The 17,410-nt window shown below is 42.4% G+C and overlaps 1 protein-coding gene across 1 annotated transcript; it reads right to left on the bottom strand.

Moving 5' to 3' along the window:
* Window positions 1-9,966: 9,966 nt before the first annotated feature.
* On the bottom strand, window positions 9,967-13,160 carry LOC146695040 (D(1)-like dopamine receptor). The gene has a single exon (XM_085476953.1). It carries the CDS (start codon window positions 13,158-13,160, stop codon window positions 11,679-11,681), a length of 1,482 nt encoding a protein of 493 aa, XP_085333079.1. The 3' UTR covers window positions 9,967-11,678.
* Between the last annotated feature and the right edge of the window lie 4,250 nt (window positions 13,161-17,410).

Genomic DNA, 17,410 nt, shown 5'->3' with positions numbered 1-17,410 from the left:
AATGAGTTTCACTTTGATCTGCCAACATGCAGGGCGGTTTAAAGCTCTAATGTGGAGCCGTCACCGTAGAAAGCAACAGCAGCACTGAGAGCTCACTCAGCCGGAAAACAATTCACTGCAATTACAATGTTTACTGCTCTTCATGGCAGCAGGTGGACCTATCAGGGACCTCCGTCTGTGACCCAGCATCTTTGTGTTATTTTATATTTTCTTTGCTTATTACACATTGAAATAATGTTAAGTTCTTCTTATTATTAGTTTGTCTTAGTTGAGTTTCAGTCTAGTTAATGTTTCTCCTGATCTCCTGAGTCGTTTCCTGTCCTCTGTGCAGACACGTTGTCGAGCTTGTGTTGTCTTGTCCACATTCTGTTATGTTTCCTGTTTTACTTTGAAGGATCTGGGGCCTGTTCTTCGTACGTCGCTTACTACATCCAAGATCAAATGACACATCCAAGACCAAACCATCGCGCTAACCGTGAGCTCGCTAATCCGGTTCCCCGAACACACCTGCTGTTGACGATTAGTACAGCTGGACGCAGTAATGTGACATCACTGGGTGTCGTAAAAGGGGCTACGCATCGATAGTAGAAACATTGATTGGCAACCCGCTGATTGGTCGGCGAAAATGTCGAAGGAGCGCGCTCGGTATTTTCCGGCAGCAGAGCAAGAACTCATGAGTGAGGGATTTCAGGAGTTTCAGAGTTTAATTAAAACGCAAGGGAACACTGCAAAGGCTGCAAAAGCAAGGAGAGAGGGCTGGCAGAAAGTTGCTGACAAATCAAACTCGTAGGTAATTTAATAATAATAATAATAATGGATTGGGTTCATATAGCGCTTTCCAAGGCACCCAAAGCGCTGTACGATACCACTATTCATTCACTCCCACATTCACACACTGGTGGAGGCAGCTACGGTTGTAGCCAGGCTGCCATATCGCGCCATCGGCCCCTCTGGCCAACACCAGTAGGCGGTAGGGTAGATCTATCATATGACACTATATTGTCCAATATCATATGGCATTATATTATATTATAATATGTTATATTATATCCCCTTTCACATTAGAGCCACAACAGGACCCACAAGAACATGGGAACAAGTAAAAGTGAAATATAAGAATATTCTACAGAATGGTAATATTTATCACTTATATTGCTTGTCGTCTCTTGGCAAGGTAATACTGGCCTGTAATACTCTGTTAGTTTGTTCATAACAGCAACCAAGAAAAGGGCAGAGGAAAAAAAGACAGGTGGTGGTCCTGCACCCCCTCGTCAACAAGTTGGTTAAGTAAATAATACCCTCACGGGAATATCGATATCTCTCTATGAGCACACTGTCGCGCTGAGCTAAAGGATCCTGTCTATCCCGCAATATACGCTGAATTCTGAGGACTCTCCTTATCAATCTTGCACCTTCCGCAATGGGTTGGTCGCGTATACGGACAGGACATGGCTGCGACAGGCTTCCCAAATCCACCTTCGCTTTTATAGCCGTGGTCTCTCATCTTGATTACACGAAGTAATTTGCAATTACTACTCTGAAATATGAATTACATCTGTAATAATCACATACATGTAATAGAATGTTAATAGTACATTTCCCTTTTTTAGGAAATGACCTGTATGTATCTGTGTGACATCAATAAAAGGATCAAGTGCTGCATTATCTTTAGTTACATTGATGTTATTTATTTATGGTGAAACAGTGGTGGAATATCGCTGTTGCTTTCGTATAAATGAAGCGGACATACCTGCGTGGCCGCGATCTAATCCTGTTTACATAAAGTAAACCTGCTCCCGAGCAGGTTTACGCTTACGGCTCTGTTGCTATGACAGCAAGTCCCGGATGAGCTTCGGGGAACCGAACGATCCAGGATCACGCGAAATCGTCAACAATCTAATCCAGCTAACTTACTTAGCGAGGTACAAAGAACAGGCCCCTGGTGTTCCATGTTCAGTGTGTTTAGTTTTATGTTTTATGTCCCCTGCTGTTCAGGTTCGTTTCTCCAGGTGTTCTCACTTCCCTCATTACCCTCCTGTGCATTTAAGTCCTGTCTTCCTCTCTCCAGTGTCGTGTACTTCAAGTCACAGGATTATTTTCAAGCTTCATTTCAGGGTCATGGTTCTCATCATAGTTTTTTCATGCACCTGTTCCGATTCCTGTTTGATCCCCTGTCATAGTTCTCATGCTAGTGTTAGCTTATCCCAGTTTAGGTTTTAGTTTAGTTTGTTTTTTGCCAACAGCCTAAATAAACTGATGGCTTTTTGTTACACTTTGTTTCCTTTCCCCCTCGTCTGCACTCAGGTCCACACCATACGGCGTCTGAGGCGGCTGTAGAGTAGAAAAATATCTGTGCCATTTAACCCATCAGTGTACACACAGAGCTCTGCACCATCACAAGCAGGTTTCATGGAGCTCGTTGTTCTTTATTCTTCTTTTCAAATCTAAAATAAAACATGAGTGTTGCATTCATCTCTGTTCAGGTGTCGCTGGATGTCATTCAGGGTTTTGCAGGAACTATTTGTTGCCCACAGATGGCTGTGAATCAGGTTCCTTAATTAATAAATCCCTGCAGCCTCACAACGCAAGTGTGTTGCACACACATAACGTTAAAGTTTATTACAACATGGATTAATCAGAATCTGGTGAATGATGGTTTCTGTAGATTTTAGCTTTTTTGGTTCTTCTAACGCCCCCTGGAGATATTTCCCCTCAGTTGCCTTTCGTTGATCTGGATTCTTGTCCTGTTTCTGGATAAAAGCTTGTGTATGTAACCTGCAGGTTAGCAGGTGGCTCACTTCCAGATCAAGTTTGGTTTTTTAATTTAATTTGCATTCGTCTTGGTAGATTGAAATTAACCGGCTGTGTTTGTGATCTTAAATGAGCTCATTGTTAGAAGATCAGCTGGAGAACCTTCCACTCCAATCAGCACAGGTTTCTGATTGCAGTCTAATGTAATTTGCAATCCTTTAGTAAACGTGGCTCTATGAGGCCTAGAAGATGGGAACAGTGAGCTAATTCCTGCTAAAAAGGTGTTCAGATTGAATTAAAAAAGGTCATTCTGATGTGAACAGCAGAATTTAATGAAGTAATGAGATGAAAGGTTTTGTAAGTAGCCAAATGAAGGTTGAAGGTGAACCCTCGCAGTCGAACAGAGCTGGCACGTAGATGGTAGAAACATCAACCAGGATATCCTGGACATTCAGATAAAAGAGGCAATGATGGGGAGAACAAGGGCTGCACATTAACTCAGCTGAAAAGACAGAATTCAAGTCATGTTTATTGGACAAGTACAGAAACACTGAAACTGTGAATGCAGCAGGAAGAGTCGATTCACCCACACAGTGAAGGTTAAATGCACGGGGACAGATTTTCTCCACATAAATCGGTCACTATTTCAATTCCTGAGAGAAAGTTTAGTTTTCTAATGAAGACATTAACATAACAGCCAAGTGTGGAGGACACAGACACTACATTTGCATGCAGAGCACCAACCTCAACATTTATTATCTGGACAGTCTGAATGCAGGCTGCATTTTAACACCACAGGGCCTGTATTCATAAAGCTTCCCAGTGCACGGCCCAATAAATTATGGCATTTTCTAAGAAATTCCTCCATAAAATTAAAACTAAATCCTGGTTAAGATAAAAGTCTTTCACCAAGTGTCCTTAGCCCTTTGGCTCTAAGGTGACAAAGACTTTGGGATATATTTCCCATTATCTGTGTCTGTGTCAGGCCTTGTTGTCACTTCGTGTTTCCTTGTGTGTCTTTTATTGTCTTACTTCCTGTTTTATTTTTCCACCCAGTCGGTGTGTGCTCCCATCTCTTCCTCTGGCCTCTCCCAGAGTTCTGGTTCAGTGCAATAAAGTTTAGTAAAGTTTGCTCTTGCTTCCTTGATCCAAACTCTCATTTTGGGTCTTCTGTTGGTGCAGGAATAAAGTTCATAGTCTCTCATTAGCGAGTGCGCTCACATCAGCATCATTATTTCACCCATAACGGTTGGAATAAAAGTGATACAACAAAAAGAAATTTGGCAACTGTAAAAACACAAACTGTGCAGCAGTGATGACTTGAATCTGTCGAACCTTTCATCAGGAGACAGTTCACACTAACAAATTAGTACTTTCACAGCCTCATACTGTGACGCACGTTATGACAAAGGGGCATTCATGGACACAGAGGCCTTCCCCGGTGCTGTTCAGAATGAAAGCTGAGCTATTTTTCCCCTTTGGCATAGAAACTATCAAAATTACCAGCAGGGCGGCCCGTGCACAAAGTATTCGCAGGTTGTATAACAGAAAAAAACTAATTTTTTTAGGGTTTCCTTCTCTATTTATTTATTTGCGCTGATGCAAATGTATAATGACATGTGAGCTTCTGCAGCAGCTGATGCTGTCTAAATGATGTCAAGTCTGTGTGTTATTGTCAGTTTAAAAGCACACATGCAACACAGAACAGCTTGTTCTATTATCTAATGTGTACAATGAAAAGTGAGCAATCATGCCGTGAGCCACACCCAGCCTTCAAAATAAAGGTTGACACCTGTGTTTGGCGCTGATTTAAAAAAAAAATCTATATTTTTTCTGCAACTGATAGTGAATAAATCACTGGAGTGTCAAGTCCTGTGACTCGTGTATGCATGTGACGATACTTCTTCTTCTAATGACTCATTTGATAAAGACTCAGTTGGGTAAGAAAACTGTTCTGTGTTTCTTTAACACACACTTCACTGATAAAGAGAGAGAGTACTTGTAATTGACAGTAAGTAAATTCCATAATTAGCAGTTTCATTGTCCGTGTGCTCCTGATCCAAGAGGATGTGGTCACACCTTTGGGATCAAATACGTCTCCTCACTGAGGTGAAGCTAAAGTCCCTTCATGCTCAGTGCTGACAACCTCCTAGACCTGTAAGCTGGAGCTCTTTTAAAACCTTTACTTACACCATACAGGGATGTCAGACTCCAGTCCTGGAGGGCCAGTGTGCTGAAACTTTTCCATGTGTCCCTGCTGCAACACACCTGAATAAAATTAGCAGGCCGACCCCTTGCAATTGACCTACTAATCTTATCCAGGTGTGTTGCAGCAGGGAAATGTTGAAAGGTTTCAGGACGCTCGAGGACGGGAGTTTGTCACCTGTGCCACAGAGCAGCGGTCCCCAACCCCCGGGCCTCGGACCGGTATCGGGCCGCGAGAGTTGAGGCTCAGGTGTGAAATGTATGGTTTTCAGGGTTTTTATCGGTTTTATCGTTAACTCTGTTTTCCTGGGTCTTTTCACGTGTGTTATGAATAAATCTTCTTTTTTTCGGTACCTGTACTAGTTTGATTTTGTTGTATTTATCCGCGACACCTTAAAGGCCGGTCCTTGAAAATATTGTTGGGCATAAACCGGTCCGTGGCGCAAAAAAGGTTGGAGACCGCTGCCATAGAGTGTAAGATGGAGCTTCCAGCGCCACGCTGCATTCCTCGTGATGACCAACAGGGGGTGGCAACTCTGACTTCCTGTTGCATAGACGATATTAGGGAGATGGCTCTAAAAGCACTCACTCTGTGACTTCAATAAACATTTTCCTGCAAACTTATGGGCTTCATCTGCAGTTAGTTTTGTTTAATAACAAATTATATTAATTTTGTGGTTTATTGTAACATCAGAGTAATACCGGAGGCTCACAGTTCCTGCTGTCTCTCAGTGATTTCTTCTATCCAAAAACCTGAGCAGCACAGCAACAAGTAGCTGACAAATGTATAAAAGATTATAAGTAAAAAAGGAGAGAAGAGTACATCAGACATTAAAATTCTTCAGTAATTCATTAAATATATGAAACAGACTACATGGGAAGAGCTCCTTTAGGGAGTGAAGGTGGTCAGTGTGCATTAGTTGCTTTACGTTGCATCAACTTTTGCGTTACGCGCTGTAAATGAGCGGCTCCATTAAACATTGGTGCATGCTGCATCATAGAGGAGTACGACCACTTCGACCAGTCTCACAGCAAAATGTGAAACTGTCGCAAAAAGCAATTAGTTCTTGTTCACAGACGCACATTGTTCCTGTTTGTCATCACAGTCAGAACGAGTGTGAAACGGACGTGTTTCAACAAGAATTATTTGTTGTCTTTGAAACTTTGAAAGAACGGCAGTCTTTGTATTTTAAACCAAAGCAGGATGTTTTTCTAAAAGCACTTTTATTAGGACGGCTTTCAGTTCTGTGAGCTGCTTGAATTGCGTGTTTCTGCTGTAAGTGATGCAATGATTCACAGCACTCACTACCCTTCCTGCTCTTCCTGGGCAGAGATGAGTGTGCAGCTTAGAGGGAACATTGCTGTGGGGAGCAATGTTCCCTCTAAGCTGCGCGCGTGCGTAATTGCGCACTGCAGGCACGGTCTCTGCGCACAGAAAAGCTGCATTGCGCACAAAAGAAAAATCTAACCTGAATTGAAATTAAAATGAATACTTTAACAATTCTGTTCTGCAGTGTTAGTCAGTGAGTGACTGGCTGCTCCCGTATGGGATCAGAACGATGCCACCTTATCCCATAGTCCAGCCAATGATGGGATTCACATTCGTATATACGCAGCTAATCAAAGTGGTTGAAAGGCTATGACAGCGTCCTTATGTGCCCACACCGGTGTTTTAGCAAAGCGGTTGATGCGGAGTGAAGCCACGTTAATGACAACGTGTACAACCATTGGAGATGTGAGCAGGACAGACGGAACAATTGACGGAAACAGTGTGGACTTTATACCAGTTTTTAAATTGTGTTGATCGGTCACGTAAAACCAGAGTTATGATAAAATATCTGCAGTGTTTGGTTTCCTTCCTGAATACTGTCGTTGTTTATATTTACTGCAGGAAGAAACGGTGAAAACGGCGTTTTATAAGGAAAACGCTCGAAATCACTCCGCCTGTGAGCAAAGACAGCCCCCCCTCCAGCCTTTCCTATTGGTGGAAAAATGTACCATGTGGACCAATCAAAACATGATATGGCAACATGGCATTTAGATGTTTAGGGAGGGGGAAGTTTTAGGAGTGACGGTGTGTTTGAGATGTGAGAGATTTGCGACGTTTAACACAAATCTTGTGTAGTTAGTGTGTAGTTAGTGTGTAGTGTTGTCAATAGTTTTGTTGTGTGTGTCAGAACAATGAGGCGACTGCTGAGTGTTACAGGTGTTACAGCAGTGACACATCTGCTGCTGTCAGGCCTGCAGGTATCAGGCTGTTGTTCTCCTTCATCTCATAGTGGACAGAAATTATTTTTTGGAGCGGCACAAATAATTTGTGTGGCATCAGATTTGATGCAGAACAGCTGATTGTTCTGTAAATACTTTGAAATGTTTGTTTAAAAAAACGCTTTGGCTGCATTTTTAGGTAAACAGCTGCAAAAAACTTTGATACTTTTTTGAAGAAGTAACTATATAATTAATTTCCCAGCATTGGTCATTATTTACTGTATTTTGCAGACAGAGAGTTACAGACTCTCTCCCAGACTCAGACTCATCATACAAGTCAGAGCTTTATTGGAGTTCAGGTTATTTTTCCTTCCAATAGTGTTAACATGCTACAGGTCATGAACAAGATTTTTTTTCTAAATTTTCATTGTAAGTGGGCTAAAGCAGTTAATTAAATGTAGTCTAACATAAATGCTGTAATTTGATTATTTTAGTAAACCATGTAACTTGGATGGATTCGACGCTGGCGTGACCACAGTGCACACGTCTGCTGTTGCTCACAGTGGTCCAAGTGTCCGCTCAGGGAGTTTGTGTGCTCGCTCAGACACATGAAAGATTAGAGGGAACATTGGTGGGGAGCGGAGATTTGTGTCCAGAAACAAGAATGAAAGCATTTCATGTTGAATATTTCACAAACTGCTGTGAGACCGTTGGACAGACACTGTGCTCTAATACTGCAGTCATATATCCACTTTGTTATTGTCCTGTTCAAGTGCTCACCATTTACCAAATCAGCCAGTCACCTGCCAGCAACAGTGCAATTAAGCATCAGGATGGAGAGGGAAGCTGATTTAACTGATGGTGCTTGATGATGTCAGACGTGCTGGTCCAGTTTACTCACACAACCATCTGAAATATCGTTGAGTGTTATTTGTGACAATGTTTCGTGAATAAAAAAAGTATTGTTAATGGAGCCGTTCACACCAACTGCGTACTTTCACAGGATGAATTACATTCTTGTTTTGTTTTTTTGTTTTTTCAGACCTAGCTTAATTTTCTTATTGGGGGGGTCGGATGAACTGAGAATCCCCATTTCTTCTTTTTCTTGTTTAAAAACATCAGGACCACCTCATCACCTTTTTTTTTTTTTTTAGGACCAACGTTTTCTGAATTTCTTAGTGTTTTTATTGTTTTCATCGTTGTGCATTTCCTATTTTACTTTGTTTGGCGCTACCTTAACTGGTTTCAGCTGTTCCTCGTTCCCCACCTTTTTCCTCTTCTCCACAGTTTCCAGATCTCAGTCCTTTGCAGCAGCAGGTTTAATGATATCGAGCAGCTTTGGCCGTTTTTAAAGTATCTTTCAAATAAAAGTGGCATACATGCAAGTGCACCAAAACACCACACAGAGAGCACAAGTGCCACAGTCTCTCTGTTTTATGCCTGCCAGGATTTCAAAGTTCATTAACATTTCATGGTGTCAGTCTGCACTCATTAAAGATGCCGGGATGCTGTGATGATCCTATGAAATAAATTCTTAAATCACAATCTCCTTCTATCACCTGCTCCACAAACAGCAGAGTCTACACTGCTGGAGACTCCTCTGTATCCTGCTAAACTAAACACCAATCAGTTTATTACTCAAACTCTGCGGGGAGGTCTGAGATCAGTTAAAAGTGTTGACGTGCTGCAGAGCTCTTGAGCTCAGCCCACACCCGAAACGAGCGCTCTGCTCTCGTTTCCTCCCTCATGAAACATCTCGATGATGCACTGAACAGCTGACCCTGCAGGACACACCTGTGAGGTTCAGAGTGCCGTCCCCTCAGTGGCCCCTGGAGCCTCCACTCTGTTTCAACTCCACCACTGAGTGAAGATGAAAGGAGAGAGCAGAGGTAGACTGCAGAGAGAGAGGAAGGAGCGTCGACCAACGGGAGGAAAACTCAGACTCTGCCGTCGCTCCGTGTTCGTTTGTATTTGTATCGTCATCGCATCCTCGCTGTCTTCTGACTGTTGGGTTTTCTGTGTATCATTGTACCGTCTTTACTTGAGACGAATGTGGTTGGGCGCTATATCAATAAAATAAAATAAAAGTATTTTGTTTTTCTTGTTTGGAAAAAAATCTCATTTCTACTTTTTTACTTTTTATCAAAAATGTCATGTTTCTAAGAATAGCTGAAAACAGCATAATGTATCTGTAGGGGGGGGGGGGGGGGAGACAGGATGTTAGTGAGGGAGTCAGGTTACCTGTCAGGCCCCCCCACCATCCTCCCTGATCCTCAATGACTGCCATCAAGTTTTTCTGCTGTGAAGATTCAGTACAGCAGCTTTGACTTTCACTCAGTTAAACCTCTTCTGCATTTATTCGTCTCTCTGATGGTTTACAGTGCATTTAAAACCTCAACGAAGCAACAGAGTAGCCATCGTACTGTTTAGATATTTAAATGTTGCTTTCACATTAAGTCCCTGTTAATACCATATTCTCAAACAACCGGTGCGTCTTGCGGATTACGGATGAATGGCAAATATCATCGCACTTATGATGATGCTTTAAATGTCATTTTATGGATGAACGTCAGAGTCAGGGTCAGGTTTCATAACCTCAACCCTTAATTCTGTTTTAACACACAAACACCGGTTGCCTCTACGTGTCTCTAAAGCACTTCCACATCACTAACAGTTCTCTCCTAGTATACAAAAAGTTGGGATGCTGTGGAAAATGTACATAAAAACAGAATACAATGATTTGCAAATGTCACAAACCCATTTATTCACAAAAAACGAGTCAAATGATTGAACTGAGTCTTAATGAACATATGAGACTGTTTTGAATTTGATGGTATCAACACGTCTCTAAAAGTTTGGGCTGGTCCATGTTTCCTCTGTAACATCTGCCTGTGAGCTGAGGACAGCAGCTGCTGGACTTCCAGAGGACTGTTGTCCGGTTCTGGACTGATGCCCAGCAGTCCGGACTCCTCTTTGTCCCATTTTTGGTTTCAGGATGCTCCAGATGTTCTCAGCTGGCTCAGCACTCAGACTCTTCTACTCCGAAGCCAAAGAGCCATCGGATCACAGGCATCCAGTCCGGGTTTCCAGCCTCGTCTCATGCACACAGATGCTTCTCCAGACTAGTTTATGATTTAATATTTTCTGAGTTTTTTTACAATTTTATTTTGATGAATATTATTCTGAAATTGTTTCACAATTTATAAATCAAGATGCTCTTTTTATGCCCAATCATGTTGCTGACCTGCTGCCAATTAACCTGATTTGTACAACATGTTTCTCCAGCTGTTTATTTTTTGCACCGCCTGCTTCTCCAGCCTTGTTGCTCCCATCATGGATGTTTTGAGGCATGTTGCTGCCATCGACTTCAAACTGTCTACGCTTAAACATCTGATATGTTTTCTGTGTTCTACTGTGAATAAATATGGGTTTAAACGATTGTGTCTGCACTGGGTTTGCACAGGCTTTTTGTCAGGAGGTCACATTTCCACACACATACATTTGTTTCTATTTAAACAACCTAAAGAAAACATGAAAAAACAAACAAAATACAAAATACAGCAGCAAACAGGATGTTAAAAATATATAAATTAGGATGCTGGCATTTAAGAGTAGCTTGAGTTTCCCGCCTGTTATTTAATATCAGGCTCGATAGATCCAGCCAACGCTGGAGGGCCTCGAACCTGCGTTCTTTCTAAAGGCCAGCGGGAAAAAGAAATTGGGTCATATTTAACACGATGGGAAAATGGCTCCCCTTCTCACTTGATAAATGACTTCAGTGAAAACTTATCTGATGAGTTTATGGTCTCAATTCCTAGTTTTACATCTTACTGGACATAAAATGTTTATTTTTATAAATTATGGTCCCATAAAAAGTTAAATGGACAGTAAAGCAGGGGTATGATTTAGGGCGCATCTACTTAGTGCGTACACTGCTGTGATTTGGGAATCACAGAGTGCTCAGTTCCTCGCACTAAGAAAAAGTGCATTACAGCTCTGTTTTTCTTTTTTTATATTTATCTACGTGAAACAGGGCATTTTCGTCTCAGCAGTTGATCCCCGCTGAAAATGTTATAGTGAGAAAGAAGCTCGTCACGCCTGGTTAGCATGTCAGAAACGCTCAGTTTGAGGCTTCAGAACTGGACTTTACAAACCAGCAGGTGATGTCACTGGACTCTCATTTAAAGAGTTTAAATGAGAAGGAAGTTTTAGTGCAATTTTAATGACTTGTTCAGGCGCAACTATTGAGTTGTTAATGGGACATTCGTCTGGAGAGACCTCAGAGCTCCAGATATCAGCCATCAGACTTGTCAAGACAAAGTTTTTTCAAGCACCATCTGTCCCTTCGTGACGGGCTATAATAGGATGAACGTGGAGATTATACATTCTTTGTGCTCAGTGGTGATTTTAGCCAGTTTCAGATCAATAACCCAAATTATGAAGTTCTAAAGTCCACAACTTTAAATGAATCAAGAGCACACATCATGGAGGAATGTCCAAACATTGTGTCTGTCCTATCCGTCCTGGTGGACTTGTCCTGGTATCAGAGCATCACTCTCCAGCCCTGGAGCTGAGGTGAACGGTGTGATTGTTTCCAAGGAAATCTCTGGGTCTTCCTCATACTGGATGGTTGCGGGAAGCAGCAGCAGTCTGTTGTGGCTCGGAGAACCGTTGGAGATGATCGACTCCTCGTCAAAATGTGCGCTCATGTCCTCCAGGTGGTCCGAGCTGACGTTAATGTTGCGGGGATGCTGCTGCGGCTGAGCGGGGACCAGCGCCTCCTTGTGGAGGGTGGTGTCATGGTGGTAGGAAACCAGTTCGTTGCTTAAGTTCACCGCCTCCACCGCGTTGTTCGAGCAGACTCGGCCGCAGCCCAGGATGCTGGCGAAAGCTCGGCGGAAGTCTGCGTTGAACGCGTAGATGACCGGGTTGAGGGACGAGTTGGCCCAGCCGAACCAGACGAAGACGGTGAAGGTGGTGTCGCTGACGCACGGCGGGTCGCAGAAGGGGACGGTGCAGTTGAGGACAAAGAAGGGCAGCCAACAAAACACGAATACGCCCATGATGATTGAAAGCGTCTTCAGGACTTTGGTTTCCTTCTTGAACGAGGACTTCAGCGAGGCCTCGTCGCCGGGCCGCTGCACCTGCTGCTGGTTCCTGTTCACGCCGTGGCCTTGGTGCTGCGCCTGCTCTGCCGCCCGCTCCAAAGACATGATCCGACGGATCTGGGTCTGAGCGATTCGGTAGATCCGGGTGTAGGTGGCGATCATGATCACCACTGGGATGTAAAAGCTGATAAAGGAGGAGGAGATGGCGTAGGTCTTGTTCAGGTTGGCCACACAACTCTGGGCGGCGACGTCGCTCGAGTTGAAGCTGCTCAAGTTTGTGAAGTTCTTTCCGCTGGCGGCCATTATCGCCGCCATCTCCTCCATCGCCACCTCCCGCTCCTCCTCCCCGGCCCGGTGCCAGTTGAGCTGCACGGGGATGAAGGAGATCAGAATGGACAGCGTCCACGCCACCCCGATCATGACAAACGCCACGCGATGAGTCATTTTCCGCTCGTACTTGAAGGGGCTGGAGATGGCCCAGTAGCGGTCCACGCTGATGATGCACAGGTTGAGGATGGACGCTGTGGAGCACATGATGTCAAAGGCGATCCAGACGTCACAAAAGCGTCCAAACAGCCACGTGTTGGTCACCTCAGTGATGGCCTCCCACGGCATCACGAGCACGGCCACGAACAGGTCGGACACGGCCAGAGAGATGACGAAGAAGTTGGTGACTTTGGAGCGCAGGTGGCGGAACTTTATCACGGCTGCGCACACGAGCGTGTTCCCGAGCAACGTGGACACGATGAGCAGGAAGAGCACGCAGGCGACGAGGACGCGCAGTCCGCCGATCCCTCCGCCGTCCTCTTCCCCGTCCTCGTCCTCCTCCGTCCCGTCCAGCTCTGACAGAACTCGAGTGAAATTACTCCACACGGTAAAGTTCTCCATCACGCAAAGTGACAGAGCGCATTAATATCCGCGAGGAAAGCCGTTTGTCCTCCGTGCAGCTGATCCACTGAACATCCTTCGAAGGAAAAAATAAAACATAAAATAAATAAATATATAAATAAAACACTTTCCTTTGATTTTTTGTAAGATCCGCGTCAAGAAGAAAACAGAAAAAAGGTTCCGTGAATAAATCCTCAGAATTAAATGCTAATAATAATAATAATAATAATAATAATAATAAAGATAAATGATGGGGGATCAGCAGCAGCGGTGGCTCGGATGATTCCTCCTCGGGGGGGGGAAGAACTCTCTGCCTCCTCGGTCTTCAGCCCCGGTGTGACTCACAGTGGACTCACCTCTCTGTGTGACGCGCTCACACTCAGTCAGGTGGAAGCGATGCGGGGCTCGTTACCTCCTCAGCGTGTGTAATAGATTACTCTCCTCCATTCCTGCTGGAACGAATCGCGGAGAGGAGCTCCGAGAACTCCCGAGCTTATCAGGGAGAATTAAACAGCTAATTAAAAATCAAAGATCAATATTACAGTAACAGAGCAAAATCAAATCTGTCACACCTGAAATACATTTAACTTTTTTAATATAAGGGATTCAATTAAACGTATTATAGCTTGTAAGTATCCTCCTTATGCTTTATGCCTCATTATGTTGCCTAATAGGAAAAAAGCAGCAGTCCAGGTTCTTCATATAAGACCAAGAATGCAATCGGTTGTCAAAGTAATGGCGGGTTTGGTGTAATATATCAAAATGATTCAATGCATTTTAATGAGGTCCACAAGTAGCAACATTCAGTGTTTTAGAAAATCTGTCTGCATTTAAAAACAAATGTTGTACTTTCATTCATTTCAAATCAATTTTCTACAAATAAAAGTAAATTTTAAGGACAAATCTGACAAATGTGTATCTCATTTTCATGTTAAGTTTTAGCTTAAAGTGCTGCACTGCAATCAGAATGCTTCTACGGGTTTAAATTAATAAACAGTACTGTAAACAACAAAACTAATTTAAGCAAAAATAAAGGAAAATACACTAAAAGTGTTGTTACACTCTGGTTACAGACATTGCAGTAAAACTACAGTAAATGAGACTGCAGTAGAAATACCTTAAAAGATATTACAGCAATTCCCTAAAAATGGAAAATACAGCAAAGGGACCATACAGGAAAATTCCAGTAATGCTGTTAATAAAAATGGCATCATCATGAAATAAAACAGCATTTCAAAATGTCCAGACAATAAAAATGATTAAGAGGGAATCGTTTTTATTCAGGCTCCTCCTCCTCGCTTCCTCCTCTTCCTCTTTACCCCTGAACTTGTGTGTGTGAAGTGAGCCGTGAACTCAACATTTAAGAGACATAAATGTATCATTTCTATATAAATGAAAAGGCTGAGCAAACCTGCACACACTTCTGAACTCCTCCTAAAAATGCAGAAACTTAAAATATAAAGATCATATCTGGTGTGAAATATTCATACAGCGTATTCCAGGTTTGATGATTGAGGGTGAAGGTTTGGCACCGCAGTGACAGTCAACATATAACGAAGGACACGTTTTCACCGGAAGGTTAATCAAACCCAGCAAAACAGTCTGAGATCACCGGCAGCTCCTTTTCTCAGCGAATCAACAGTTTTGAATGTCTCCCAGCAGCAGTTCTTCTCATTCAGCGAGCCGACACTGATGAAGCAGTTTAATGCGTCACACTGTTTAATACCAGCCAAAGTATTTCACATAAAATTTGTTTGTGACTTTTTAATTTCACTACAACAGAAACTTACTTTAGTGCAGCTCAAAATGCTTCAGCTGTGAATAAAATGTAAAATAAGCAAGAAAATCATTTAAACATGCTGAGCTGCTTAGAATGAAAAGACTAAATAATAATAATAAAACTAAACAAATATTAACAAAAGCCTGTAAGTACACAAGCAGTGTCTCATATAATGAAATGCTGGGTAAAGTCAATGAAAAACACAAAACAAAGTCAAATAAAATAACTTATAAGTACAATAACAATAAACTATTCTTTCTTTTTCCCCACAGTGAAGGTGTTCCTGCTTCAGCCAAGAAAATGAAAGACGACTTACACCAACAGTGCGTGTGACCTTCCTAAAGACAAATTAATATAAGATGTTGGGGATTCATTTCTTTAAAGCACGTAGAAACCTTTGGTTAAACACAATAAACTTCAAACAAATAGCTTCAATTAGATTTTTAGGGTCTAGAATTACTTAACTTTCAACTCAGGCTCCATGACTGTGGTGCTAAAGTCATATTCTGGGGTCTGATTATTCTCAGTGAAATTAACTCAGAAAAGATATAATTAATGCCATCTGCTGTTTCCACTGCAGACGATTCAATTCAATTTTACTTGTGTAAAGCACAAATGTGACCACAAGAGGGCACCACCTGCCCACTTTTGTGACTCAAATAAAAACACAAAGAAGTTTATTTTGAGAGTTCACAATCATTCATGTTTGGGACATTCACAGTTAGTATGTGTACCTGCACATACCTGTGGTGCATTCAGGGAACAACCCTGAATGCATGACCCTGAATGCACCAGAAAGCTCAGCCACTTTTTTCACATATGTACAGATACGTCTGCCCAACACTGTGACTTTCACTGGAGATACAAGAAATCCTTCAGTTCGACCAGAAACAACCCAAATCTGGAAACCAGGCCTTCAACGAGACGCCCATAATCGGGATCAATTAACCCGATCAATTAGAATCATGATATGTTTTGTTCCCAAGGAAATAATTTATCTGAGGATTTGAATGATATGAAGCTGATTTGGCCCCATGGTCACTGCTGCCCTTCACTATTCCCTCTCCCATCTGGAAAACAAAGACTCATACATGAGGGTATGAGGAGTTTGTCGGTCCGTCAGGATAAGCAACAGGACTTCAGCCAGCATTATTACAAACACTGGCGTCCTACAGGGTTGCGTCCTCAGTCCCATCCTCTACACTCTGATTCTTCTACAGCAATTTTGCATGAGTCACAGCTACACCGCACTACAGGTGAAGCTGAGGAGGAAGAGCATGTCATCTACTAAACAAAGGGTTGGTGGTTCAATACCTGGCTGCTCCAGTCTGTATGCCAAAGAGGTACTAACCCCAAGCAGCACCCCATCACAGTCTGAATGTGTGTGAATGTTAGATGAAAAGCACTTGAGCATAGAAAGAGGCTGTGAATGAGGCACATTGTGTAAAGTGTTTTAAGTTCTCTGGGAGAGGAGGAAAGTGCTATATAGGAATCAGGCCATTTACCCTTTCAAAGGAAAAGGAGTCCAAATAAAATAAATTCAAAACCTCTAAGACAAATCAAAAACCCTGGAACCTAAACCAGCGATCATAACAGGCAAACAGCATAAATGATACAGTATACTGTATCATATGTGTTGGTTCAACAGTTCAGCATTCACGAGGATTTTCGAAGGTCTGACAGCATCATCTGTCTATCAGCTGCCTGTTTCATTGGTAACAAGTAACATGAAGTGCATGAAGTCATTATGCCACTTATCCATTCTGAATGTGTTTAAATTAATTGTAATAATTTATAATCCCACTGCATCAGGGACAACTTCACACATTTTGTAAATGGCCTGTGGCCTGTATTTGTATAGCGCTTTACTAGTCCCTAAGGACCCCAAAGCGCTTTACACATTCAGTCATCCACACATTCACACACATTTACAGGAACACACGACAGGACGCAGGCAAGGAGGCTTTGTTCTTTCATGTCTGAATAGAAAACCAGAAAAACCACACTAACAGCAGTGTTATATAGCTGTAAAAATAAGCTGTTTGCCTTTCTTCTTCTTTCATCTTCGCATTCAGGTTGCTTTCTTCTCCTCGTGGTGCTGAGGCGTTAGTTTGAGTGTTGTATTCACCTGTGTTGATCACTTTCACCTGCGAGCCTTTAAGGATTAGGAAGGGAAACCATAAATCCCATGGACAACAGTTGGATCCAACTTTATACAACCGAGGCGAGTTTTTGTTACTGACTTTCACCTCAAAGATCTCCAAATTAACTTTGATATTGCTAAAAAAAAAAAAAAAAGGGGGGGGGGGGGGAGAGAAAGAAAAGAAACAATTGTTATTAATTTATTAAGAAATAAATCATCTGGTTCACAAATATTACAAAATTAACAAATGTTTCATTTAACACTGAATTGATTAGAATATATGGCTTTTAATCAATGACTGTAGAAATTGGTTGAAATATTTTTTGT

Source organism: Copadichromis virginalis, linkage group LG13 (assembly GCF_057382275.1).
Source record: "Copadichromis virginalis isolate Kocher_CV1m ecotype Utaka linkage group LG13, C_Virginalis_male_GT1.1, whole genome shotgun sequence".
Taxonomy (NCBI): Eukaryota; Metazoa; Chordata; class Actinopteri; order Cichliformes; family Cichlidae; genus Copadichromis; species Copadichromis virginalis.
The sequence above is the reverse complement of the archived record's forward strand: the minus strand, read 5'-3'. Positions and strand labels throughout refer to the sequence as shown.

What these genes read in the sequence shown, in the direction of transcription:
- LOC146695040 (XM_085476953.1), bottom strand. Translation starts at nt 13,160, where the DNA reads ATGGAGAACTTTACCGTGTGGAGTAATTTCACTCGAGTTCTGTCAGAG.